The sequence below is a fragment of the Dasypus novemcinctus genome, chromosome 18, assembly GCF_030445035.2.
Source record: "Dasypus novemcinctus isolate mDasNov1 chromosome 18, mDasNov1.1.hap2, whole genome shotgun sequence".
Lineage (NCBI taxonomy): Eukaryota > Metazoa > Chordata > Mammalia > Cingulata > Dasypodidae > Dasypus > Dasypus novemcinctus.
The window spans coordinates 70,239,904-70,266,705 of NC_080690.1; the positions used below are offsets into that span (position 1 = coordinate 70,239,904).

Genomic DNA, 26,802 nt, shown 5'->3' on the forward strand with positions numbered 1-26,802 from the left:
TCCCTCCTTCACTTTTGCACCAGTTCGTTTATCCACTGGCCCACTAAAAGACATTTGGGTTGTTTCCAGCTTTGAACTACTGTGAAATCAGCTCCTGTGAACATCAATCTTTTAATTTACTTATTTCTTCACAATAGTGGATGTATTTCCAGGGCTTCACATGAATGCTCTTTCTCAGCAGTTTGTGCGGCCTTGGGTCATGTAACCCCACGTGACCCGAAATCCTAATGTAAATGTTTCCAAGGGAAGGGAAATTGTCCAATTCCCTGCCAGTGGGTGAAATTGGGTCAAGTTTTTACTATTTGATTTAGGAAATAATTTACTCTATTTCACAACCAGTTATTCATCTTAACACCGTATTGTAACCTCCATTTTCAGGATGGAAAAGTGGGGCTCAGACAGGGAACCCCCTTGCCCAAAGGAATCCAGCCGGGAAGCCCCAAAGAAGGGCCCGGAACCCGCCAGCCTGGCTCCAGGGTACTTAGGCAGCAGTCCAGACTGGTTTTAAAACCTCGGCCTCTTTCGCAGCCCGTCTGCAGGTCTTCGCTTCCCGGCTGTGAGTCCTTGGAAAAATGACCCGAGGTTCTCTCTGGCCCTCAGTTTCCTCCTCTGAAAACTGGGGGTAACAGATCCTCCTGTGCAGGGCTGCGTGTGGAAGGCGCAGCGCGCAGCTCCGAGCCCGGCCCCCCCGCCCCCCCCCCCGCCGCGCTGTGAACTGTCTTCGTCGTTACTCTCTTCGCTCTCCCTCGGGACAACATGAGGGGGCGCGGGGCTTTCTGAAAGAACCGGGGGTCTGGGGGATGGGAGCGGCGAGAGGACGGGGAGGGCCCCAAGAAAGGCCGCGGGGCAGCAGGTTTGAGCCTACACCCTGGGGTTAGCGCCCCTCGAAGTCACGCGCCCAGAAGCCGGCGCCGGGGACCCCCGCGGCGAAGGTTACCTCGCTCTCCTCCCGCGCGGCCGCCGGAGCCAAGTTACTAAGGCGTGACTCCGCCGAGGGCCTCGATGCCGGTAGCCAATGAGAAGCGGCGTAGGCGCCGAGGGGGCGGGCTGGGGAGGCCCCGCCCCCGGTGGGCGGGGCGCGCCGGGTATAAATGGCGCGGGCCGGCGGCGCCGGGCAGCAGGAGGCAGTGGGACTCGCGCGGCGGGCATGGCGCTGCGCTGGGGCATCGTGTCCACCGGCCTCATCTCCAGCGACTTCACGGCCGTGCTGCGGACGCTGCCTCGCTCCGAGCACCAGGTCCGCCCTCCCTCCGCGGTCCTAGGGAAGAGGGGCTCGGGCGGGCCCGGATCCCGGGGTCTGAGCGGGGAGGGGTCCGGGTTTCCGAGCCTCCAAGGCTGGGAACAGACCGCTCATGCCCAACTCGTTCCTTCTCCACCTCTGCCCTGTAAGTGCCACGTCCTTGGCCTTGAGCTGCTGGGTAGAGGAGCAAATTAGGCCTCGGGGGATTTAATCATCTTTGTCCCCAGGACCCACGTGTCCACTCCCCAGGCACCTCCTTCCCCAGGGCTACATCCCCCAGCCGGGGAGGGGGGAGATTTCATCTCTTCCTACCCGGAGCCCCCATCACTACCCCCACCCCGTCCCCTCCTTGAGACCTGACCCCTCCAGCGCGACCCCGGTGTCCCCGCAGGTGGTGGCGGTGGCGGCCCGCGACCTGAGCCGGGCGATGGCGTTTGCGCGCAAATACGACATCCCCAAGGCTTACGGCTCCTACGAGGAGCTGGTTAAAGACCCGAACGTGGGTGAGTGGGGGGGACGACGACGCTGGGCTTGGGGGCGACCTTGGGGTGGGGGCGGAGTTTCAGGCATGGGGGTGGCCCGGGATTGGCTGTCTGGAATTAAATTGTGCTGAGGGGCCAGGCCACCGCCAAGGAGCGGGCCTTTAATTTCTAAAGAAGTCGAGGTGGTGCTGGGCAGAGCCCGCGAGCGCCGGGTGGGTGGGCTTCTGGGGCCTGGAGGACCCTGGGGCCGGAGGCAGGGCTGCGGCGTGGACTTTGGAATCAGGCCTCCTGAATCCCCACTTGCCTCTTCTGCTGGTCCTTCTCCGACTCCGCCTTTGCAAACCCGGCCAAATAATAGTATCCACTTCTTGCTGTGGGTGTGAGGATAAAGGACCAGCTATGCTCATTTGGGGGAGCTGGCAACGATCTGAAGAAAACAGGGTGATACTGGGGAATGGTTAGGTGGCAGTTCTGCTGAGCGCCTTCCTCTGGAAAAAGAGTCAGGGTCTGACCACCGAGCGAGGGCCTTCTCCCTGGGGGGGCGGGGCCTCCGGGGTGGGCGGGGCCTCCGGGGTGGGCGGGGCCCCGGGCGGTGGGCGGGCCCCGGGCGGTGGGCGGGGCCGCTGACGTTGGACCTCCCTCCTCCCGCCCTAGAGGTGACCTACGTTGGCACCCAGCACCCCCAGCACAAGGCGTCGGTGCTGCTGTCCCTGGAGGCGGGCAAGGCCGTGCTGTGTGAGAAGCCGATGGGCGTGAACGCGGCGGAAGTCCGCGAAATGGTTGCCACGGCCCGGACCCGAAACCTCTTCCTCATGGAGGTGAGGGCAGAGGAGTCGTCCAACACCCGCCCTGGCCCTGCTGGCCACTGCCACACCGGGTTGTCGGGGGACATTTTTGGAGGAACAGGAAAAGGTTTGCCCACAGTCAAGATGGCCACAGGATGAGCTGGGGTCAGGGGTTCTGCCCAGGACATAGTGGAGCAGTGTCAGGGGAGCTACCGGCAACAACTGTCACAGTAGGGACCATTGATTGTGGCCCTGAGCAAACAGGGCCACGTGAAGGCTCTGTTGGCAAGCTTTCGGAGAGAGATGCTAGGAGTGAAAGTGGTGCTGGGTGGCAAGAGGCTTGGTTTTGGTGGCAGTAGAGGGATTCAGGTGAGAAGGACAAAGCTCTCCCTCTAGGAATGCTCAACATCCAGTGGCCATTGCCTTTACCCTTAGCAAACATGGCTGCCCGGGGAGTCCTTTGACTGTTTGCTCGACTTTACCGGCAGTTAAGGTGGACGCAAATGGAGTGAATATAGCTCAGGCATTTGGGTGCCTGCCTCCCACATGGGAGGTGCTGGATTTGGTTCTCAGTGCCTCCTAAAGAAGACAGGCAAACAACGAGCATACAACAAGCAAAAAAGCGAGCAAGACAGCTAGCAAATAATGAGCAGACAGTGAGCAAAAACAAACAGACCAAAAAAAACACCAAATGAGCAGATGTGGCTCAAGCAGTTGGGTGCCTGCCTACCACATGGGAGGTCTCAGGTTTGGTTCCTGGTGCCTCCTTAGAAGAAACAGACAACAAGCAGGAACAATGAGCAAAAAAACCCAGCTAGCAAGCAGATGAGGGAGCCATCTCGGTGAGGGGGTGGAGGGAGAAATGGACACCAAACAGTACCCAGGAGCTATTTTCATGTTAGGGAGGATTAAGGCCTTTAAAATACCTTGTGGTACATTCTGCCAATACTGGTGATGGCTGCCACAGGCTTCCCCATGGCCCAAATAGCTGGTTTCTACCCAGGATTGTTGAACCTCCCAGTTTGCAAAGTTCCATATGCCCAGGAAGTGGAAAGTCAAGATTTAAGGTAGTTACTCAATGCCTTCTGGCCCCTTCTGTGCCTGGTCAGTTTCCAAAATTCAGTTGAGTTTATTGTTTACCTCAATTTTCTTGGCAACTACTGTGTGCCAGATGCTACAATAGGAATCGAGGACCCAGCATTGGCTGGAGATGTAGTCTTGGTTTTTGAGGAGCCCAAGAGCTGGTAGGGTCACCGAAGTGGGTGATTCCAGTGCCCAGTTGCGTGAACTTTAGAGGCCCCCAAACAAGCCCGGGGGATGGTCAAGGTTTCTTGCAGGTGGGGGCTGACCTGAGCTTTGAAGGCAAAATAAATTGCATAGGGAGCAGATGTGACTGAAGTGGTTGAGCTCCTGCTTCCCTCATGGGAGGACCCAGGATTGGTCCCTGGTGCCTCCTAAAAATAACAAAAACAAACAAAAAGCAAACAAATGAAAAAACAACTCAGGGGAGCTGATGTGGCTCAGTGGTTGAGCGCTGGCTTCCCACATACAAGGTCCAGGGTTCAAGCCCTGGCCCCGGTACCTAAAAAAATAAATTGCACAGGTAAATAGGGCCAGATGGGGAAAGCAGAGTTAAGACTTCAAGAAAACAGAGGGCAGAGGAAGCGTGCACAGTAAGAACTTGGCTTTGAACAGGTCAAGATTTCTGGCTTTAGAGTGTGAGGACTCAAGACTCCAGCTCCCCATGTCCTAGCTGTGTGACCTTGGGCAAGCAGCCTCATTTGGTTGAGCCTCCCTTTTCTCATCTGTCAAAATGGACATCACGATAGCCAGCTGGCAGGGATGTCAGGAAGATTCATTAAGCAAAGAGTGTGCAAAATATATTACCCATAACACATAACCAATAAATGGGAATCGACCTTGGGTGATGGGGAGCTATAGAAGGGTATGAAGCAGGGGTGAAGTACGGCTAGGTCTAGAAGGGAAAGTGGGGCCCCACGGGGGCTGGACAGGAGGGGATAAACTGGAGGCTGTGAGGCGGGGGGAATGGTGCCACTGAGAAAGGATCAGGCATGATGTGGGGCCAAGGCCATGGGAACGGAGAGGAGGGATAGGGCAGGAGAGGCAGGGGTAGGCAGGCTGGGGCTAATGAGCTGTGGAAAGGAAGGGGCAGGCTCTGGTTCGGAGAGTGGAGAAAATGGGTGCCCCCTCCCATTGTTTCGTTTGGGACCCCAAAAGAAATCCAACTGGGACGAGACCTGACCGCTTAACTTAACCCCTGGTCCCGACCCCCGTCCTTCCCTTCTCCCGTGTTTTAATAACCCCCCCTGTGGTCTGCAGGCTATCTGGACCCGCTTCTTCCCTGCCTCAGAGGCTCTGAGGTCCGTTCTGGCCCAGGGAACTCTGGGGGACCTTCGGGTGGCTCGGGCAGAATTTGGGAAGGACCTCACCTCGGTACCCCGAGCCGTGAACAGGGCCCAGGCCGGAGGCGGCCTGCTGGACATCGGCATCTACTGCATCCAGTTCCTCTCCATGGTCTTCGGTGGGCAGAGGCCTGAGAAGATTTTAGCTGTGGGCAGGCGTCATGAAACAGGTACGGGCTATCCTGGACCAGCCGAGAGCAATAGTTGTCGTCTTAGTTTGTGAGAGCTGCTATGACGACTACTGCACCGTGGGCTGATTTAAACAATGGGACGTTGTTGGCTCACAGTTTTGAGACCAGGAGAAGTCCAAAATCAAGGTGTCGGCAAAGCAATGCTTTCTCCCAGACTCTGTAACATTCTGGGGCTGGCTGCCAGCCATCTGGGGGGTCCCTGCGTCGCCTCACCTGGCAACGTCCTCTCCTTTCTCTTCCCTATTCCCTTGACGTCCAGCTTCTGCTTCTGGTTCCTTCCTGGGCATTTTGCTTTGCAAGTAATCCAGATTGAGACTCCCGCTCATTCAGTCGGGCCACACCTTAACTAAAATCAACATCTTCAGAGGTCCTATTGACAGGGGGCTCCCACCCACCGGGATGTAGATTAAAATGGAGAACACGTCTCAATTGATGTGCATAATTCAACCAGTCTCCTAGCCCACAAGACTCAGGGTAGACAGCTGGAGGAACTTCCTGCATGAAGTGAGCGTTGAGAGCATGGGCAGGCTCTGCAGTGGGACTTTGCTGTGTGAACCTGGTCAAGGGACTCGACCTCTCTGAGTCGTAGTTATTTTACTAGTAAAATGTCAATAATTAGGGTTCTCCAACGGACTTATTGAAGTAACAGTTGAGGCAAACAGTATGCAGTTAATAAACAGAAAATATTAATATTGTTTTTTGACATTGTCTCAGTTTGCCGCATAGCAAACTTCCCCCAAACTTCGTGACTTAAAATAACAGTCATTTATTAGTTTGTGATTCTGTGGGTCGGTGATTATGGCCGGGCTCAGCCTGAGCAATGGGGAGCCATAGAAGGGTATTGAGCAGGGGTGAGACAGGGCCAGCTCTAGGTCTCACTGTCGCGGCAGTCAGCTGGCTGTGTGGCTGGGGCTGGTTGGTCTGGGGTGGCTGTGCTCCCATGTGTTGCGGGTGCAAGCTAGTGAGCCGGCCAGCTCAGGCTCCTTCCCTTCGTGGTCTTAGCGTTCCAGGTGCAGCAAAAAGAGGGCAGGTTCCACTCACAGGCACTCAGATTTCAGAGGTGGGCTCAGCTCAGGTTTCAGATCGCATCTCTAGAAGGAAGAAGTTGCGGTCACCTTGCAAAGGGGCGCTCGGAAAGGAGAGGGAGGAGCTGTGGTGACCGTCTGTGACAGCGCAAATTTGGTGAATCCCAAAAAGAGGAGGATTATGTTTTTGAACTAATCCATCCCTGTGTGTAGACCTTCTTGGTTGGATGACGTCGCTATGGCATGACGCGGGTTGAGTCTCCGCCCTCTTGCTGGGTGTGATCTAAACGGAGGCACAGAGAGAGACAGAGGGAAAGGAAGCCGCTGTACTGACCCTGCCGTAGGAGGGAAAGGACTCCAGGTCTGCCCACGGCTGAGTCAAGGAGAGAAGCCCCCAGAGGCCCAAGCAGCTGGGGCCAGGGAGGGACGAGCCGCAGGCCTGCGAGCTCGCGGCTGAACTCGGGAAGAAAGAGAGGGGGCCCCCGTAAGAGACAAGCCGGGGCCTGGCCGTCCTCAGCGGGGCTCCGAGAGACAGGAGGTTTTGGAGGGGAGGGCAGCGACCTTGGCGGAGGCTGGCGGCCAGCTGGTGAGAAAGCACCTCCGCTGATGGCTTGATCCGGACATTTCACGGCCTCAGGGCAGTAAACTTTTACCTCCAGTAAATTCTTTTATAACCGCTGACCCATTTCCCGACCTGCTTGCTGACCCATTTCCCGACCTTTGCCTCAGCAGCGTTGTGGCAAACTAAGATACTGTCTTTGCGAACAGTACAACAGAAGGCAGTGGAAAGGGGGCAAGCGTGGGTTCCAGGCAGCACGTTAGAAAACGGTCTCTGCCTGCTCTCGGGCTGATTTCTAGGCTAATTAGTAGCTCTAACAGTAGTTCCCACTACTGTTGTGCTTTAGGGTTCTTAGAGGCCTGATCTCCCCGACGTAAGTATGCTTGCCCCCATTTTAAAGGTGACAAAACTGGGAAGGGTGAAATCACTTGTCCAGGCTCACAGAGCAAACTCAAGATAAGAGCTCAGGGTTGTCTGAAATCCAAGAGAACTGAGTCCCTTGGTCCTTCCTTCCGCAGCACGCCTGGTGAGTTCCCCGAAGCATGCCGGGGTTTTCCTTGCTATCTTTAATTCTGTTTTCAGCTAACACTTACACAGCACTTCCACTTGTCCAGATATTCTTCTGAATGCTGTATGCATTTTAAATCATTTAATGTAATACTTGTAACAAGCCAATGAGGTAGGATCTATTATTTTCTCCATTTTAGAAGTGAAGAAACCAATTGTCTCAAACCTATAAAAGTTATTTACAGAGGAGGAAGCTGAGGTCCAGAGAAGCCAGGTCCCTTGCTTGCTTGCTCATTATTTATTTAGGTACCAGCTTTATTGAGCTATAATTCACACGCCATATAATTCATTCCCTTCAAGTGTGCACTTCAGTGGATTTAAATTTAGTATATTCGCTAGCTTGTGCATCCATCACCATAATCCATTTTAGTACATTTTGGTTACTTCAGAGTCCCCCACGCCCTAGCTGTCACGCCAACCCTCCCAGCTCCTGGGGCCTAGGCAGTCTCTAGTCTACTCTCTGTCACTGTGGACTTGCCTATCTGGGACATCTCATGGAAATGGAATCAAGTAACGGGGTCCTTGGGGGCCCCTTCTCTCCCTGAGGGGGACATCTGCCAAACCATCCCCGGTACAGCGTGTGCTAGGGCTGCCGTCCCTTTTATTGCCACAGAAGCCGCGGGGTCCCTGGCCCGGGTCACACAGGCAGGATTTGAGGCCCGTGCAGTCTGTCCCAGAGACGGAGCCCTGCCCCGACCTGTGCCCGCCCCAGCCTGTGCCCGGCCCTGACCTGTGCCCCACCCCAACCTGTGCCCTGTGCCCTGCCCCGACCTGTGCCCTGCCCCGACCTGTGCCCTGTGCCCTGCCCTGACCTGTGCCCTGCCCCTACCTGTGCCCTGCCCCGACCTGTGCCCCGCCCCGACCTGTGCCCCGCCCCGACCTGTGCTCTGCCCCGACCTGTGCCCTGTGCCCCGCCCCGACCTGTGCCCCGCCCCGACCTGTGCCCCGCCCCTACCTGTGCCCCACCCCAGCCTGTGTCCCGCCCCGATCTGTGCCCGCCCGACTTGTGCCCTGTGCCCCGCCCCGACCTGTGCCCCGCCCCAATCTGTGCCCTGTGCCCTGCCCCGACCTGTGCCCTGTGCCCCGCCCCAGCCTGTGCCCCGTCCCAACCTGTGCCCTGCCCCAGAGACTGAGCCCTGCCCTGACCTCTGCCCTGCCGCGACCTGTGCCCCGCCCCCAGGTGTGGACGACACCGTCACTGTTGTCCTCCAGTACCCAGGAGGGGTTCATGGCAGCTTCACCTGCAGCATCTCCACCCAGCTCTCCAACACAGCCTCTGTGAACGGCACCAAGGGCACGGCCCAGGTGAGGGGCACGGCCCAGGTGAGGGGGGCACCCAGGTGAGAGGGCACAGCCCAGGTGAGGGGGGCACCCAGGTGAGAGGGCACAGCCCAGGTGAGGGGGGCACGGCCCAGGTGAGGGGGCATGGTCCAGGTGAGGGGGCACGGCCCAGGTGAGGGGGGCACGGCCCAGGTGAGGGGGCACGGTCCAGGTGAGGGGGGCACCCAGGTGAGGGGGCATGGCCCAGGTGAGGGGGGCGCCCAGGTGAGGGGGGCATGGCCCAGGTGAGGGGGGCACCCAGGTGAGGGGGCACGGCCCAGGTGAGGGGGGCACCCAGGTAAGGGGGCACGGCCCAGGTGAGGGGGCACGGCCCAGGTGAGGGGGGCACCCAGGTGAGGGGGCACGGCCCAGGTGAGGGGGCACGGCCCAGGCGAGGGGGGCACCCAGGTGAGGGGGCATGGCCCAGGCGAGGGGGGCACCCAGGTAAGGGGGCACAGCCCAGGTGAGGGGGCACGGCCCAGGTGAGGGGGCACGGCCCAGGCGAGGGGGGCACCCAGGGGAGGGGGCACGGCCCAGGTGAGGGGGGCACCCAGGTGAGGGGCACGGCCCAGGTGAGGGGGGCACCCAGGTGAGGGGGCACGGCCCAGGTGAGGGGGGCACCCAGGTGAGGGGGCACGGCCCAGGTGAGGGGGGCACCCAGGTGAGGGGGCACGGCCCAGGTGAGGGGGCACGGCCCAGGTGAGGGGGGCACCCAGGTGAGGGGGCACGGCCCAGGTGAGGGGGCACCCAGGTAAGGGGGCACAGCCCAGGTGAGGGGGGCACCCAGGTGAGGGGGCACGGCCCAGGTGAGGGGGCACGGCCCAGGTGAGGGGGGCACAGTCCAGGTGAGGGGGCACAGTCCAGGTGAGGGGGCACGGCGCTCAGCGACAGGAGCAGCCGCCTCCGGCTGTTGGGCCTGGGTCTGGTGGAGGCAGGGCCCTCCCTACTCCTTAGCAACCAGCCAAGGGATGGGGTTTGGGGCCCCGTGGTCCCTCCTGAGAGTGAACCCGATCTCACTGAAATGCCCTTACCAGCCCTCCTCGGCCCTGCTCAGAGGGCGGCACCAGCCCTCCTCGGCCCTGCTTAGAGGGCGGCCGTGACCTCTGGAATTGCTTCCTGGGCAGGACTGGTGTTGCCACAGGCCAGCTTCCCCAGGCCTCCCGGCGCCCTCTTGCCAGAAAGAATCCCTGGCTCTGGGGCATCCGAACTGCCCAGCACGGGCTTCTGCGGGGCCTCAACCCTCAGCCTCCATTCTCCTGAGGAGATGGGCCGCGGCCCTCGTTTCCATTTTGGCCTAGACTTGGGTCTGGGGCTGAATTAGCCTTCCCAGATACATGGGGCTTCTGGGGGCCTGGAAAGTGCCAGATTGTTCGCTCTTCACAAAGGGGAGGCACAGAGGCACCCAGCCAGCAGCTCCCTGGGGGCTCTGGAGCTGAGTCCCTGGCTCTCAGGGGAGAATGGGTTTGCGTCAGGAGGACCGAGGGGGCTGGAGGCCGGAGGCCTTGTTGCTGAGGAGCAAATCCCCAGCAGCCGGCGGAGGACGGGCCTGACCTGGAGAGCCCGCCCTCGCCAGGAGCTGAGGAGGCCGCTGCGTGGCGCAGGCTCGTTCTGGGGGAGCCGCCGCAGCCTGTCGGTGAGGGCAACGGCCACCTCTGCCCACCCCCAGATCCTCGACCCATGCTGGTGCCCCACGGAACTGGTGGTGAACGGGGAGCATAAGGAGTTCCCACTGCCTCCAGGCCTGCACTGGGAGTTCAATTACCAAAACCCAACAGGCATGGCTTACGAGGCCCAGCACGTCCGGGAGTGCCTGCGCCAGGGTAAGGATACAGGGCAGGGTGGGGGGCCCAGGCCCAGGCCCATGGGGCGGCAGGCCCCTCCCCACGCCCTCAGACGCTCACCAGCATTTAGAACTACAGCTCCCAGGAGCCTCTGGGTCATCCATCTGCCTGACTCTTATGTAATTGTGCCTCATGGGATTCTGGGAATTGTGGTTCTTTGGTCTCTTGCACACTCTTGAAGGCAGGGAGTGGGGTGTGGGTTGGAGGGGCCCCTCACTGTACTCTCCCCCAGGCCTGAAGGAAAGTCCTGTGATACCCCTGGCAGAAAGTGAGCTCATAGCTGACATCATTGAGGAGGTGAGGAAAATCATTGGCGTCACCTTTCCCCAAGACTTCCCCAACCACTGAGGAACACTCTAAATCAATAAAGACATGGTTTCTCCCATAGAGACTTTGGTTATGGTGCTTTGGTGGGAGCCGAGAGCCCACCATCCAAGGAACCAGTGTGTGGTGGGAGGAGGGGGGGAAGGGGAGGAAGGAGAGGCCCGGACCTCCTGGGGCAGACGCCTGCGGGGCAGATCTGTGCTTCGCCTGCCCCAGCCCCCTTGACTCAGTGATTTTTGCACGGCCACCTGATTCCTCCCCTAAGAAATCATCCTGACTCTGGATCCTGAAAGCCAAGCAGCCTTTGCTCTTGGCTGCTCTCCCTACCTATAATTGCCTTTCCTTGAATCCCGCTATGTTAGTCAGGCTGCTATTTTTGAAAGTGTCAGAAATGCAGCTGGACAGAAAGCAGAATGCACTGGTTTGTGGAACTAGAAATTTCGAGCAAGGCTGGTGCGAGACCAGGGTTCTGCCCTTCTCCATCTTGTCCTCTTTCCTTGGCGTGGGTTTCTCCAGCTCTGGGTAAGAGCAGTTACGGGGAGTTCATCAAGATGGCGGCGTCCCGGGAGCGTTTCCCCCAGAGAGGGCTGAACGGTTTTGGACACTGGCCCCATCTGGGCGCCGTGGGGTGGGATCACCTAACCTGGAAGTTAATGGAGGCAGAAAAGGTGTGTGAGAAGGAGGGAACCTGAACTGCGGTAAGGCAGGGCAGACCCAGGCCTGAAAGCTGTAGTGAAAGGCTGGTCCTAAGCCAATCACAGCAGCTTGGGAGGAAAATGTACATAAAACAAAGAGAACAGCCCAGGACTCCCAGAGGGGAACAGAGGAGAGGAAATCCTCTTCTGGAGGGGAAACAGTCACACGTAAAAGGGTGATCTTTAAAATTGCTGCTCATGCCAGGGTAAGAGGCAGGCCCTGAGGAAATCTGAATTCTTGCACACAGCCTGCTCTAAAGGTTCAGTGTGAACCCGATCAGGTGGGGAAGAGCCTTAGCATGCTGTGCCAGTCTACACTGAAACCCCAGGCAAGAGGGAGAAAGTGACTTTCAGAGTCAGCATATCCAAACAGGCAAACGCCCAGGCATAAACAAAAGGTCACAGGCCATGGGGAGAAAACAGGAAGAGGTAGCTCATTCAGGGTAACAAATTAAAACTTTAGAGGAAACACAGACATTGGGGCAATTAATCAAAGATGTTCAATCAAATCTAAATCAATTCAAGGTAAATATGGACAGAGATGAACTGAATATGGATATAGAGCTAAAGGATATTAAGAAGACAATGTGAACAAAGAAGAATTCAAAATTTTAAGAATTAGAAAAAGGAACATAACTTATGGGGATAAAAAACACAGTAAGGAAATTAAAAATACACAGGAAGCATACAACAGTAGACTTAAACAGGCAGAACAAAGAATCAGTGAACTAGAAGACAGGAACATTGAAATCATAGAGTCAGAAGAACAGATAGAGGAAGGAAATTTAAAAAGTGAGCAGCACCGAAGGGACCTGTGGGACAACATGAAGTGTACCAACATACACAATATGGAGTCCCAGGAGAAAGGAAGGGAAAAGGAGTAGAAAGGATATTTGAGGAAATAATGACCAAATGTCCCAGCTCTTACAAAAGACAAACATGTGCATGTCCAAGAAGTAAAACGTGTTCCAAAAAGAAAAAACTTCCTAAGTTTTTCTGTTATGTCTAAGAAACATATTAATCAAAATGTCCAATGCCAGGGACCCAATGTGGCTCAGTGGCTGAGCTCCAGCTTCCCACATACAATTCAGGTTCAGTCCTTGGCCCCGGTATCTCAAAAAAACAAACAAACAAGAAACCCAGTCAAGTGCCAAAGACAAAGAGAAAACTCTGCAAGCAGCAAGTGAAAAGTGATTCGTCACAGATAAGGGATCCTTGATGAGACCAACTGCCAATTTCTTATCAGAAACCATGTTGGTGAGAAGGCGGTAGAATGACCTATTTAAGGTACTGAGAGAGAAAACCTTTCAGCCCAAAATTCTGTACCCAGCAAAGCTGTCCTTAAAATGAGAATATATAGCATAGTGAAACTTCATGTGGATTGGAAGAAGCTGAGCCTATGGTGCCTTAAAAGGAAGCAGAAAGGACAGACCAGGCAAAGATTGCCCGCCATCTTGCTTCAACACGTGGCAGCTGACTCTAGTGAGAAAGCAGCCTTGAGTTGGACTCTTCAGGGTCTTGTAACTATAAGCTTTTACCCCAAATAAATACTGTTTATAAAAAATGAATAAATAAAAACCTCATGTGAAATATGAATATGGGTTAAAAAAAAAAAAGAAATTTAAGACATTTGCAGAAAGACAAAAACTGAGAAAGTTCATTACCAAAAGACGTGCCCTACAAGAAATACTAAAGATTGAAAGGACAGAAGATAGTAGCTTGGAGCAGAACGAAGAAGTGAGTTCTCTAGTAAAAGTAATTACATGGGTATATGCAAAACTCTAGTAGTGTAGCCTCAATATGTAACTCTACTGTTTATTTCTCATAAGATTTATATTTTTAAATACTTTTTTTAAGATTTATTTTTATTTATTGTCCTGCCTTTCCCCTCTTTGTCTGCTCTCTTTGTCTATTCACTGTGTGTTCTTCTGTGTCTGCTTGTATTCTCATTAGGTGGCTCCAGGAACCGATCCTGGGACCTTCTGGAGTGGGAGAGAGGCAATTACTCTCTTGTGCCACCTCTACTCCCTATCTCATAAGATTTAGAATTCAATCGAATAAGAAAGAATCATATTTCCTTGTAAGGAACATGCAAAATATAAAGAGGCAATGTGTGACAAAAACAGCATAAAGAGGGGAAAAAGATATAGGTGCACAGATTGCATATGATGTTGAAGTAGTAGGTTATAAACTTAAGTTCTGAGCTAGTAGGTTATAAATTTAGGTTGTTTAAATCGAAACACAGGATAGCCACAAAGAAAGTCTTGAAAATATATACAGAAACAGAAATGAGAAAGGAATCAATCAGTTACATCACAAAAGATCAACTATACTCAAAAGAAGGCTGTAATAAAGGAGAATAGGAATAAGAAAGATATAAGACATACAAGAAACAAAGGACAGGGGTGAGGGGTATATGGGGACCTCATATTTTTTTAATGTAACATTAAAAAAATAAAGACAAGAAAAAAAAGAAACAAAGGACAAAATAGCTGAAGGAAGTCAGCCATTCAATAATTACACTGAATGTATAGGGACAAAACTCCCCATCAAAACACAGATTGGCAGAATGGATAAAAAAGCATGACTCACCTATATGTTGTTTAAAAGAGACTCACTTTAGTAAAGGTACAAATGGGTTGAAAGTGAAAGGATAGAAAGAAAATATTCCATGCAAGTAGTAGTCAAAAAAGAGCTTGGATAGCTAAACTAATATTGAACAAAATAGATTTTGAGTCAAAAACTGTTAAAACAGACAAAGAAGGACACGATTCATTAATAAAAGGGTCAATACTCTGAGAAGAACTAGCAGTCATAAACATTCATGCACCTAACAACAGTGCCCCAAAATACATGAGGTAAACCTTGACAAAACAAAAGGAGAAATAGACACCTCCACAATAATAGTTGAAGATTCCAGGACACCGTTTTCATCAATGGATAGAACATCTAGGCAATATCAGTAAGGAAAAGAGAACTTGAACAATACTGTAAATGAGCTAGACTTGACACGTCATATACAGGAGACAGCAACCAAAAAGAGCAGAATACACATTCTTCTCAATTACACATTAATCAATCTCCAACATAGACCACAAGTTAGATCACAAAACTAGTCTGAATAAACTTCTTTAAACAATTCCATCTTTATTGATACATAGTAGTAAAGCATACAATCCATCCAAAGTGTACAATCAGTGGTATTTGGTATAATCACTTAGTTGTGCATGCATCACTTCAGTCACTATTAGAGCATTTTCATTATTTAAATAATAATAATAAACAATAAGCAAACAAAAAAATCCATCACCTCTCAATCTCTCTAGGCCTCCCCTGCTGTCCATAGCTGCTATTTCTGGCTATTCTTGCATATTTAATTATTTATTTTAAAGAAGTTTTATTGAGATATATTCAAATACCACATAGTCTATCCTAAGTGTATAATCACTGGCTCTTAGTATAATCACTATGTTGTGCATTCATCACCAAAAAAAGTTTGTTGTTTTTTTTAAGATTTATTTATTTCTCTCCCCCTCCCCCCCTCTGCCATTGTCTGCTCTGTGTGTCCATTCGCTGTGTGTTCTTCTGTGTCCACTTGTATTCTTGTCAGCAGCACCGGAATCTGTCTCTTTTTGTTGCGTCTTCTTGCTGTGTCATCTCTCCGTGTGTGCGGCACCACTCTTGGGCCGGCTGCGCTTTTTTCGTGCAGGGCAGCTCTTCTTGCAGGGCGTACTCCTTGCACATGAGGCTCCCCTACGCGGGGGACACCCCTGTGTGGCATGGCACTCCTTGCGCACAGCAGCACTTCACATGGGCCAGCTCACCACACAGGTCAGGGGGCCCTGGGTTTGAACCCTGGACCTCCTATATGGTAGGTGGACACTATCAGTTGCGCCAAATCCGCTTCTCACCCAAAAAACTTTTAGAACAATTTCATTACTCCAAAAATAAAAACTCCACACCCTTTAGCAGTCACCTCTCTATCCCTCTATCTTTCCAGAGCCCTACATAACCACTAATATAATTCCATTTTTATAAACTGATTAATAAATGGAATCTTATAATACATAGTACTTTGTACTTGGTTTCTTTCACTTAGCATAATGTGATTTTTTTGGTCTGATATTAACATTAACATACATTTGTTAAGTTTCAAATAAAAAGTCATATATGCAATATCACCCATATTTGTATTTCACATGAGGTTTTACTGTGCTACACAGTCCCATGTTACATTTTTTAGCTTTCCTTTTAGTAATTTTCATGACCTTAGACTTTCCCTTTCAACCACTGTCATACCCATATAATAGCACTGCTAGTTACAAACATTATGTTGTGCTTCACCTTTTCTATTCATTTGCAAGGATTAACACACATCCTTTTTACAAATTCTGAGCTAATTAACAAATTCTATTTTCTGATGACCCATATACAAGTTATTAATGCCGTAAGATTACACAATATATTTAGTTCACAATAGCACAGTCTTACAGTATTTATCCTGTTGTGTCTGGCTTGCTTCACTCAACGTAATGTACTCTAGGTTCATCCATGTTTTCATTGTTTTATTACTTAATTTCTTCTTACAGCTGCATAATAGTCCATCACGTGTATATACCACTGTTTATCCATTTGTCAGTTGATGGACACCTGGGTTGTTTCCATCTTTCGGCAATTGTGAATAACGCTGCTATGAGCCTCAGTGTGCAGATGTCTGTTGGTGTCACTGCTCTCAGTTCTGCTGAGTATACACCCAGTAGTGGTATTGCAGGGTCACATGACGAGTCTATGTTCAGCTTCTTTAGGAAATGCCAAACAGTCCTCCACAGTGGCTGTGCCATTCCACATTCCCAGCAACAGCAAATAAGTGTTCCTGTCTCTCCACATCTTCTCCGACACTTGTTGTACTTTGTCTTTTTAATAGTTGCCATCCTAACAGGTGTGAAATGATACCTTATTGTATTGTAGTTTTGATTTGCATTTCCCTAATCACTAATGACTGTGAACATTTTTTCATGTGTTTTTTCACCATTGTATTTCTTCTTTGGTCAAATGTCTGTTCAAGTCTTTTGACCATTATTTAGCCAAGTTGTTTATCTTTCAATTGTTGAGTTGTAGCATCTCTTTATATATCATGGATATTAAACCCTTATTGGATATGTGATATCCAAATATTTTCTTCCATTAATTTGGCTGCCTTTTCACCCTTTTGACAATGTCCTGTGAGGTGCAAAAGTGTTAAATTTTGAGGAGGTCCCGTTTATCTCTGTTTTCTATTGTTGCTCATGCATGGGTATAAGGCCCAAGAAGCCACTACCTACCACAAGATCTTGAAGATGTTTCTCTACATTTTCTTCTAGTAGTTTTATGGTCCTAGCTTTTACATGTAAGTCTTTGATCCATTTTGAATTGATTCTTGTGTAGGGAGTGAGATAGGGATCCACTTTGATTCTTTTGGTTATGGATATCCAGTTCTCCCAGCACCATTTGTTGAAGAGACCATTTTGTCCTGTTAACCTGGACTTAATAGGTTTGTCAAAAATCAGTTGTCCATCATTGACCATGAGGTGCAGCGATGCCCAGAGATGTACTTACCAAATGCAATGGATGTGTCATGATGATGGGAGAGAGTGTTGCTGTGGGGGGAGTGATCTACTTTGCTGAATACATTTATTAGTTCAAATAGCTTTGTTGTAGACATTTCAGAATTTTCTAAATATAAGATCATGTTATCTGTGAAGAATGAGAGTTTTACTTCCTCTTTTCCTATTTGGAACTTTTTTTTCCTTGTTGAATTGCTCTCGCTAGAACTTCTAGCACAATGTTGAATAACAGTGATGAAAATGGGAACAGTGTCTTGTTCCCAATCTTAGAGGGAAAGCTTTCATCCTTTCCCCACTGAGTATGATGTTGGCTGTGCATTTTTCATATATGCCTTTTATCATATTGAGAATTTTTCCTTCTATTCCTATCTTTCTAAATGTTTTTGTAAAGGAAGGATGCTGGATTTTGGTTGAATGTCTTTTCTGCATTGATTGAAATGATTGTGTGTTTTTTTCCTTCCATTTGTTAATGTGCTGTATTACATTAATTGATTTGCTATTGTTGAACTGCTCTTGCACACGAGGAATAAATCCCACTTGGTCATGGTATATAATTCTTTTGACATACTGTTGGATTCTATTTGTTAGGTATTTTGTTGAGAATTTTTGCATCAATGTTAATTAGAGAGATTGGTCTGTAATTTTTTCTTGTAGTATCTTTTTTGTCTGTGCGTGTGGGCAAATCTCACTTTAAAGTCTTCATTTACATTACATTCAGTAATGAACAAACAGAAGAACTGCTGATGTTTGAACATATGAACATAAAACCCCTTGAAATTCAGGTAGTCAAAATAAGAGCATTCAACAAGGAAAGCAACCCTCAGTAATTCAGAGAAGTAGGATGTTCCTTGCAGAAAAAGGAGGAAACCATTCTTAACATTATTAGGCAAAAACATATTGGCAGTTCCAGCTGCTAAAGTGAGCTGGATGTCCTCCTTGGAGCAGGCAAGGGCAGAGCACTTAGTAAAAGGGGGACCCTGGCGCACCAAAGAGTATGCAGCGCCAACCAAACTAATTCCCATCCCCTAAACCCAAACAAGGCTTGTGGTTGCGTGACCCTAGACATGGGACGGACGAGGACAGCCATCAGATACTTACTGCTGTCACTGCCTGGTGCTGTCTAATGGTGTTAATTCAGCCCATGGAGAAAATCCTTGGCCAGCAAATTTGTTTGTCATGGAATTTAAGTCAAAGAACCTTAATGAAATTCTCGTGATATGTATAAAGATTCCTATTTACCTACTTAGAGCAATGGTTATACAATGAACATTCCTGTTCTCAGGAGGGTTTGTTCTATACAGCGGAATGGTTTAAGGAAAGCATTGCCTCATTTTTATTTTACAGTCTCAAAAGAGACAGAAGGAATGGAGAGAAAGCGTGACTAATTTCCAAATTGAGGGCCCAGCCTGTATAAAAACAGACTTCTCTGATTTGAGGTCCATCCATATTTTTTAGATGTTCCAAAGCTTAGGGAAGGCAAGCGAAGCCCATTACATCCCACCCCTACAGCGAATCTATCAGTGCTCTAGCTAAAGTGTATGTTTAAAACAACTCAACACCTAAAGTTTAAGGCTGTAGCATTTCAGCTACAAATACTCTCAGCTCATCTCAGAAACGAAATTGAAGAACTATTGCTCAGATATTCTGAAGTCAAGCTGCAGCTTGGGTCTGCCCCCTTTCAGGCTCAGGCAGACACGTAAGATGGCTGTGGCTCCTTGGCCGTGCATCATCATACGAGGTGGCATCATCATATGAGGGTAACGGCACCGTAGTGTCATTGCTGGTAACGTAAACCAGGACGTCGGAGGAGTTTCTACTGTTGATGACTGGGTAGCAGTTCCAAATGCAGCTAATCAGGTGTAGCAGTTTGATATAGTTATGAGTTCCAAAAATAGATATTGCATTATGTTTGTAATCTGGTCTATTACTGGGCATGATTGAGTTATGATTAGGGCTTTGACTGGGCCACGTCATTAGGGCATTAAGTCCCCACCCACCAAGGGTAAAAGACATGGCAAAGGACAGAGTTGGAGCTTTTGATGCGAGGGTTCTTAATGTTGGAGTTTTGATGTTGGAGTTTGATGCTGAAGTCTTACACTGGAGCCCCAGGAAAAGAAACAGAGCTGTTCACCTCATAGTCTACAGCTGAACTTGTGGAGAGAGGCAAAGCCTAGAGAGCCTCCTAGTCTACAGCTGACATTGTGGAGAAAACAGGAGCTAAGCCCAGAGGAACCCAGGAAGCCTGAACCCTCGCAGACGTCGGCAGCCGTCTTGCTTCACCATGTGAAAATAGACTTTGGTGAGGGAAGTTACTTATGCCTTATGGCCTGGTATCTATAAGCTCCTACCCCCAAAAAATACCCTTTATAAAAGCCAACAGGCTTCTGGTTTTTTGCATCAGCACGCCTTTGGCTGACTAATACATCAGGTAACCCTTAAAAATCAAGATGATGCTGATAAACAGAAGTATAATCAGGACAAAACAGGTAGGATTCACTGGCTTGATATCATCTCTGTAGGGAAAATTAGGAGACAGCTGTCGTATGTACTCCCGGATGGAGTTTGGATAAACAAGCACTGTGACGGCAACCAAGGTGTTCAGGGCAAAATCGAAGATCTGGTAACAGAAGAAGGGGATGCTCCAGGCGGCATGTGCTTGCATGCTCCATAAGTAGCCACCGCACATACCAGGATCATGAGAAGGGAAATGGCGATGGGGATGCACACGTGGGCACCATCCACGAGCTCAAAGTCACCTCCTCGTTCAGAACGTGAGAAGGGACACTGATCTGCATCAGCCAGGGCACTCAGTAAAATCCACAGCACCAGGGCATTCTCGTCAGGTGCGCACAGGGCAGCAGGCAGCAGCTGTTCCGAACCGCGCCCAGGGCGCGACCGTCTTCATGGTTCCACCCCGGGGTGCAATTGCGCCAGCGCCGGGCGCCCAGGTTTGCAGGATTTGCTCGGCGCCACTGCCTGGGCTCCTCCGCCGCTGCTACTGCCACCCTCTCCTACTATCTTTATCTGGCTTTGGTATTTGTGTGATGTTGGCTTCATAAAATATGTTGAGTAATTTTCCATCCTCTTCAAATTTCTTTCCCTCTTCAATTTTTCGGAAGAGGTTAAACAGGATTCGTGTTAACACTCCTTGAAATGCTTGTTAGAATTCCCCTGTGAAGCCATCTGGTCCTGGAATTTTCTTTGTTGGGAGATTTTTGATGACAGATTCAATCTCTTTAAATATGATTGGTTTGTTCAGTTCTTGTATTTCTTGTAGCATCAAATGCAGTTGTTTGTGCATTTCTAGGCGTTTTTCCATTTCACCTAGATTGTCTAGTTTGTTGGCATACAGTTTCTCAAAATATCCTTTTATGATCCTTTTGATTTCTGTAACTTCTCCCCTTTCATTTCTGATTTTATTTGCATCTTCTCTCTTTTTTTCTTTGTTAGTCTGCTAAGGGTTTGTCAATTTTATTGATCTTCTTAAAGGACCAGCTTTTAGATTTGCTGATTTTCTCTTTTTTTCCAATTTCATTTCTTTCTTCTCTAATCTTTTCTTATTTCTTTCCTTCTGCTTGCTTGGGGATTGGTTTGCTGTTCTTTTCCTAGTGACTCCAGTTGTTCAATTAGATCTTTGATTTTAGCTCTTTCTCCTTTTTTAATATAGGCATTTAGGGCTATATTTTTCCCCCTCAACACTGCCTTCGCTGAATCCCGTAAGTTTTGATAAGTTGTGTTCTCATTTTCATTCGTCTCAATATATTTACTAATTTCACTTACAGTTTCTTCTTTGACCCACTGATTGTTGAGGTGGTGTTCAGCCTCCACACATTTGTGGATTTCCCCCTTTCTCATCTATTACTGATTTCCAGTTTCATTCCATTATGATCTGAGAAGGTGCTTTGTATAATTTCAATCTTTTTATGTTTGCTGAGAAATGTCTTGTGGCCTAACATGTGGTCGATCCTGGAGAAAGAGCCATGAGCACTTGAAGAGAATGTATAACCTGCTGAATTAGGATACAATGTTCTGTGTGTGTCTATTTGGTCTAACTTGTTTATCATATTGCTCAAGTTCTCTGTTTCCTTGTTCATCTTCTGTCTAGTTGTTCTATCTAATGATGTGAGTGGGGTGTTGAAGTCTCCAACTATTATTTAGAGATGTCTTTCTCCCTTCACTTTTGCCAGTTTGCCTCATGTATTTTGGGGCACCCTGGTTAGGTGCATAGATATTTATGACTGATATATCTTCCTAGTGAATTGTCCCTTTTATTAATATATAATGGCCTTCTGTATCTCTTACAAATTTTTGCATTTGAAGTCTGTTTTGTCTGATATTAGTATAGCTACCCTTGCTCTTTTTTTGTTACTGTTTGCATGGAGTATCTTTTTCCAAACTTTCACTTTCAACCAGTTTGTATCCCTAGGTCTAAAGTGAGTCTCTTGTAGGCAGCATATGAATGGCTTATGTTCTTTTTTTTATCCATTCTGTCAGCCTTTATCTTTTTTTCTTTTTCTCATTTTGTTCTTTTCTTTTTTTAAGAAATTTATTTCTCAGCCTATATCTTTTGATTGCGGAGTTTAATTCATTCACATTTAGTGATATTTCTTTAAATGCATTCTTTACTTCCACCATTTTTTTTAAAGATTTATTTCTTTTCTCCCCTTCTGCCCTGCTGTTTTTGCTGTCTGTGTTGTCTTCTCATTTTCTCTCCTCTAGGATTCACTGGGATTCAATCCTGGAGATCTCTGATGGGAAGAGAGGTTCCCTGTCAATTGCGTCACCACAGTTCCTGGTTTCTGTTGCACTTCACCTTGACTCTCCATTTGTCTCTCTTTTGATGCGTCATCATTGCACTGTGTGACTCACTTGCACAGGCACTGGCAATCGCACGGGCACTGGGTCACCACGCAGGCACTCATGCAGGCACTAGCTCACCACACAGGCATGCTTACTCTTCTTTTTCACAGGAGGCCCTAGGGACTGAACCCAGTCCTCCCGTATGGTAGGTGGAAGCTCTATCACTTGAGCCACATCACTTACCTACTTCCACCATTTTATTCCTTGGTTTTCATATGTCATATCTTACTTTTGCCTGTCTTTTTATTATTTTGGTTTTCTTTTCTGCTATTGCCTTCTACACTCTCCTCCAAGCCTCTCTCTCCTGTCTTTTTCTTTTGGGCTATAAGCCTCCCTTTAGTAATTCCTGCAACAGTGGATTCTTTTTATGAACTCTCCTAGTTTCTGTTTATTTGTGAATATTTTAATCTTACCTTCATATTTGAAGGACAGTTTCACTGGATAAATAATTCTGTGCTGGCAGTTTTTTTCTTGCAGTATCTTAATTGAATCATACCACTGTCTTCTCGCCTCCATGGTTTCTGATAAGTCTTCCTGCATATGTAATGGTTTGTGTCTCCCTCACTGCTCTCAGAATTTTCTTTTTATCTTTGATGTTTGACATTCTGAGAAGTATGTGTCTTGGAGTAGGTCTATTTGGATTGATTCTTATTGGGATAAGCTGAGCTTCTTAAATATGTAAGTTCATTTCTTTCATGAGTGTCAGGAAATTTTCCTTCATTATTTCCTCACATACTCTTTCTGCCCCTTTTCCCTTCTCTTCTCCCCCTGGAACTCCCATGACACATATGTTGTTCTGTTTTGTTGTTGCCATTCAAGTCCCTGAGCCCCTGCTCAATTTTTTCTATTCTTTTCTCTGTACTTCTCTCTCTTCAGTTTCATTTCTGTCTTTAGTATCACTTTTTTTTTTTTTTTTTTTTGCTATCTTATGCCTCTAAATTTTTTTAGGAGCTATGAGGAATTGAACCCATGACCTCTATATGGAAAGCAGGTACTCAACCACTGAGCTACATTCACTCCCCAATAAGATCAAACCTTGGGGAAGTGGACATGGCTCAACTGATAAAGGATCCACCTACCATATGGGAGAGTCCAGGGTTCAATACCCAGGGCCTCCCGACCTGTGTGGTGAGCTGGCCCATGTGCAGAGCTGCCACACGCAAGAAGTGCCGTGCCGTGTAGGGGCACCCCTGCGTAGGCGTGCCCCATGTGCAGGGAGTGTGCCCCACAGGGAGAGCCACCTCGTATGAAAAAAGCGCAGCCCACCCAGGAGTGGCACCGCACACATGGAGAGTTGACACAACAAGATGACACAATAAAAAAAGGACACAGTTTCCCAGTGCTGCCGCGGGTGCAAGCAGTCACAGAACACACAGTGAATGGACACAGAGAGCAGACAACGGGGGACGCGGGAGAAATAAATAAAAAAAAAAAAAGATCAAACCTGTGACCTCATACATGGGAAGCAGGTGCTCAGCCACTTGAACGACCACCATTCCCCTTTATTTATATATATATATATATATATATATATATATTTTAAAGATTTATTTATTTAATTCCCCCCCCTCCCCTGGTTGTCTGTTCGCTGCGTCTTGTTTCTTTGTCAGCTTCTGTTGTCATCAGCGGCACGGGAAGTGTGGGCAGCGCCATTCCTGGGCAGGCTGCTCTTTCTTTCACGCTGGGCGGCTCTCCTTATGGGGCGCACTCCTTGCACATGGGGCTCCCCCACGTGGGGGACACCCTTGCGTGGCACGGCACTCCTTGCGCACATCAGCGCTGCGCATGGCCAGCTCCACATGGGTCAAGGAGGCCCGGGGTTTGAACCGCAGACCTCCCATATGGTAGACGGACGCCCTAACCACTGGGCCAAAGTCCGTTTTCCCTATTTATATTTTTTGAGGTACCAGGTACCGGGGATTGAACCCAGGACCTTGTATGTGAGAAGCTGGCACTCAACCACTGAGCCACATCGACTTCTCTGAGTTTTTTTTTTTTTTAAAGATTTATTTTATTTATTTCTCTCTCCCCCTCCCCCCAGTTATCTGTTCTCTGTGTCCATTGGCTGCACATTCTTGTCTGCTTCTGTTGTCAGTGGCACCGGAATCTGTGTTTCTTTTTGTTGCGTCATCTTGTTGTGTCAGCTCTGAGTGTGGGTGGCGCCATTCTTGGGCAGGCTGCGCTTTCTTTTGCGCTGGGCGGCTCTCCTTACGGGGTACACTCCTTGCACATGGGGCTCCCCTTCACAGGGGACACCCCTGCGTGGCACAGCACTCCTTGCGTGTGTCAGCACTGCGCATGGGCCAGCTGCACATGGGTCAAGGAGGCCCAGGGTTTGAACCGTGGACCTCCCATGTGGTAGACGGACGCCCTATCCACTGGGCCAAGTCTGCTTCCCTCTGAGATGTTTTTTTTATTTGTTTTGCTTTTTGTTTTTTTCAGGAGGGCACTGGGAACCAAACCTGGGGCCTCCCATTTGGGGGGCAGGAACTCAACCGTTTGAGCCCCTCAACTATCATGTCTTTCATTCCCACAAGTTCAGTTTACTTTTTTTTAATCCCCTCCCCCTTGTTTGTGCTCGCTGTGTGCTCGCCTTCTCTTTAAGAGGCACTAGGAAACGAACTTGGGACCTCCTATGTGGGAGAGAGGTGCTCAATCACTTGAGCCAACTCAGCTTCCTGTTTTGTTGTGACTCTCATTGTCTTTCTTCTTTTTGTCTCCTTGTTACATCATCTTGTTGCATCAGCTCACCATGCCTTCCCATCATGCCCGCTTGCTGTCTTGCTCATGCTCTCCAGGAGACACTGGGAACTGAACCTGGGACCACCCATGTGGTAGGCAGAAGCTCAATTGCTTGGGCCACATCCACTTCCCTCAGTTACATTTTTTTTTATCCCCCCCTTGCAGCTTTGTGTGTGTGCACGCTGTCTGCTCTCTGTGTCCATTCACTCTACGTTCTTCTGTGTCTGTATTTTATCCCCTTCCCCATTGCAGCTTGCTTGCTGTCTGTTCTCTGTGTCCATTCGCTGTGGGCTCTTCTGTGTTCTCGCTTGTCTCCCTTCTTTTTGTTGTGTCACCTTGCTGAGTCGGTGCTGTCTGCGGCATCTGCAGGCTGGGTGGCGCTCCACAGCGTGCAGGCAAGCCTGCCTTCACAAGGAGGTCCCGGGATGCTGAGGGCCTCCCACATGGTAGGATGGAGCTACAGCCACTTCCCCTTCGGTTAGTTTTAATTCAGGTTTTCAAATTCTTTATGCTCACTCAGTGTGTTTTTTTTTTAAAGATTTATTTATTTATTCCCCCACCACCACCATTGTCTGTTCTCTGTGTCCATTTGCTGTGTGTTCTTCCATGTCCACTTGTATTCTCATCAGGCAGCACTGGGGATCTGTGTCTCTTTGTTGCGTCATCTTGCTGCGTCAGCTCTCCATGTATGTGGCGCCACTCCTGGGCGGGCGGTGGTTTCGCTCAGGGCAGCTCTCCTTGTTCAGGGGCCACTCCTTGCATGGAGGCACCCTTATGTGGGGGCCTCCCTGCATGGGCCGGCACTCCTTGCGCATGGCAGCACTGCACATGGGCCAGATCACCATACGGGCCAGGAGGCCGTGGGTATGGAACCCTTGGACCTCCTTTCCGGTAGGCAGATGCTCTATCTGTTGAGCCACATCTGCTTCTTTCACTGTCTTCTTGAGGGAAGTGTCTCTTTAGCCATGTTGTCTTTCAACTCAATCTGATTTCAGAAATCTCTGTGTATCTCATTGATTATTGTCTCAAATCCTGTGTCTCCTCTGGGTCTTTGATATATTCCTTTGCTTGGGCCATTTCCTCCATTTTCTCAGTATGACTTGTAATTTTTTGCTGATCTCTAGACATCTGATAGTGAGTTTATTCTGTTGGTCCATTTCTCTCTTGTAGGGATTTCATAGCGGGACAGTATTATTACCCTTCTTTGATTCTTCGTTCAACCTGTTCTAGGTCTTTAGCATTGTCCCTGTTAGTTGCTCAAATCTGTGCCATGGACCCAGTAATATGTTGCAGACCCGCTTCCTCGGGCCTTGGGGAGGGAGGCTGCAAAGGCCAGAAAAGCTGTTTTCACTCCATTTCCTCACAGGCACTTCTCTGGTCTGCCAGGAGAGGGTGCTCTCTGACACCCCTCTCAGTTCATGGCCTGTTGGGCGGGTGTTCACTGTGACAAGGTCTGGAGCAAAGTGACAGGTCCTGCCTGGAGGCCAAGAGCCTCACAAACCCAACTTTCTCAGAAACAGTTCCCCAACCCTTGCTGGCAGCCCCCTCTCTTTTCCTGGGTAGGAAATAACTCCCCTCCCCTCTGCGTCCTCAGCCAGCATCCGGGCCAGGAGGGAGGAGGTCTGGTCTGGTGCCAGCTCCCGGGTAAACATGGCACAGCCCCACGGCCTGGAAGGGCTCCTGGACACAGGAGACCAAGCCTGAGAGTCAGAAGCTGAAGCAGCCAGGGCTGGGCCCCTCTCTCCTGTGCCCCGGCCATTTCTGCCTACCCTCCGGCTATTTCTCTGTGAGAGGAGAGAGTCCTGGGTACTTCCAATCCACCATCTGATGGAGCTCTAGGAATAAATTTTAAGACTGAAGTTATACAAAGCATCTTCTCTGACCACAAGGGAATGAAACTAGAAATCAACAACAGAGGGAGAACGAATATATGGAAGTTGAACAACACTCTCTTAAATAATCAGTGGATCATAGAAGTCACAAGGGAAGTTAGGAAATACCTTTTTTTAACTTATTTCTCTCTTCTCCCCCCTCCCCCTCCCGCAGTCGTCTGCTCTCTGTCCATTCGCCGTGTGTTCTTCTTTGCTTGTATTCTTGTCAGTGGCACGGGGAATCTGTGTCTCTTTTTGTTGCATCATCTTGCTG

The 26,802-nt window shown here is 49.4% G+C and overlaps 1 protein-coding gene across 1 annotated transcript; it reads left to right on the forward strand.

Moving 5' to 3' along the window:
• The first annotated feature begins 1,105 nt into the window (after positions 1–1,105).
• Positions 1,106–10,820, forward strand: DHDH (dihydrodiol dehydrogenase). Its single transcript, XM_058280551.1, has 7 exons — positions 1,106–1,237; positions 1,632–1,743; positions 2,377–2,540; positions 4,848–5,100; positions 8,453–8,577; positions 10,259–10,412; positions 10,666–10,820. Exons 1-7 carry the CDS (start codon positions 1,148–1,150, stop codon positions 10,779–10,781), a joined length of 1,014 nt encoding a protein of 337 aa, XP_058136534.1. The 5' UTR covers positions 1,106–1,147; the 3' UTR covers positions 10,782–10,820.
• Positions 10,821–26,802: the final 15,982 nt, after the last annotated feature.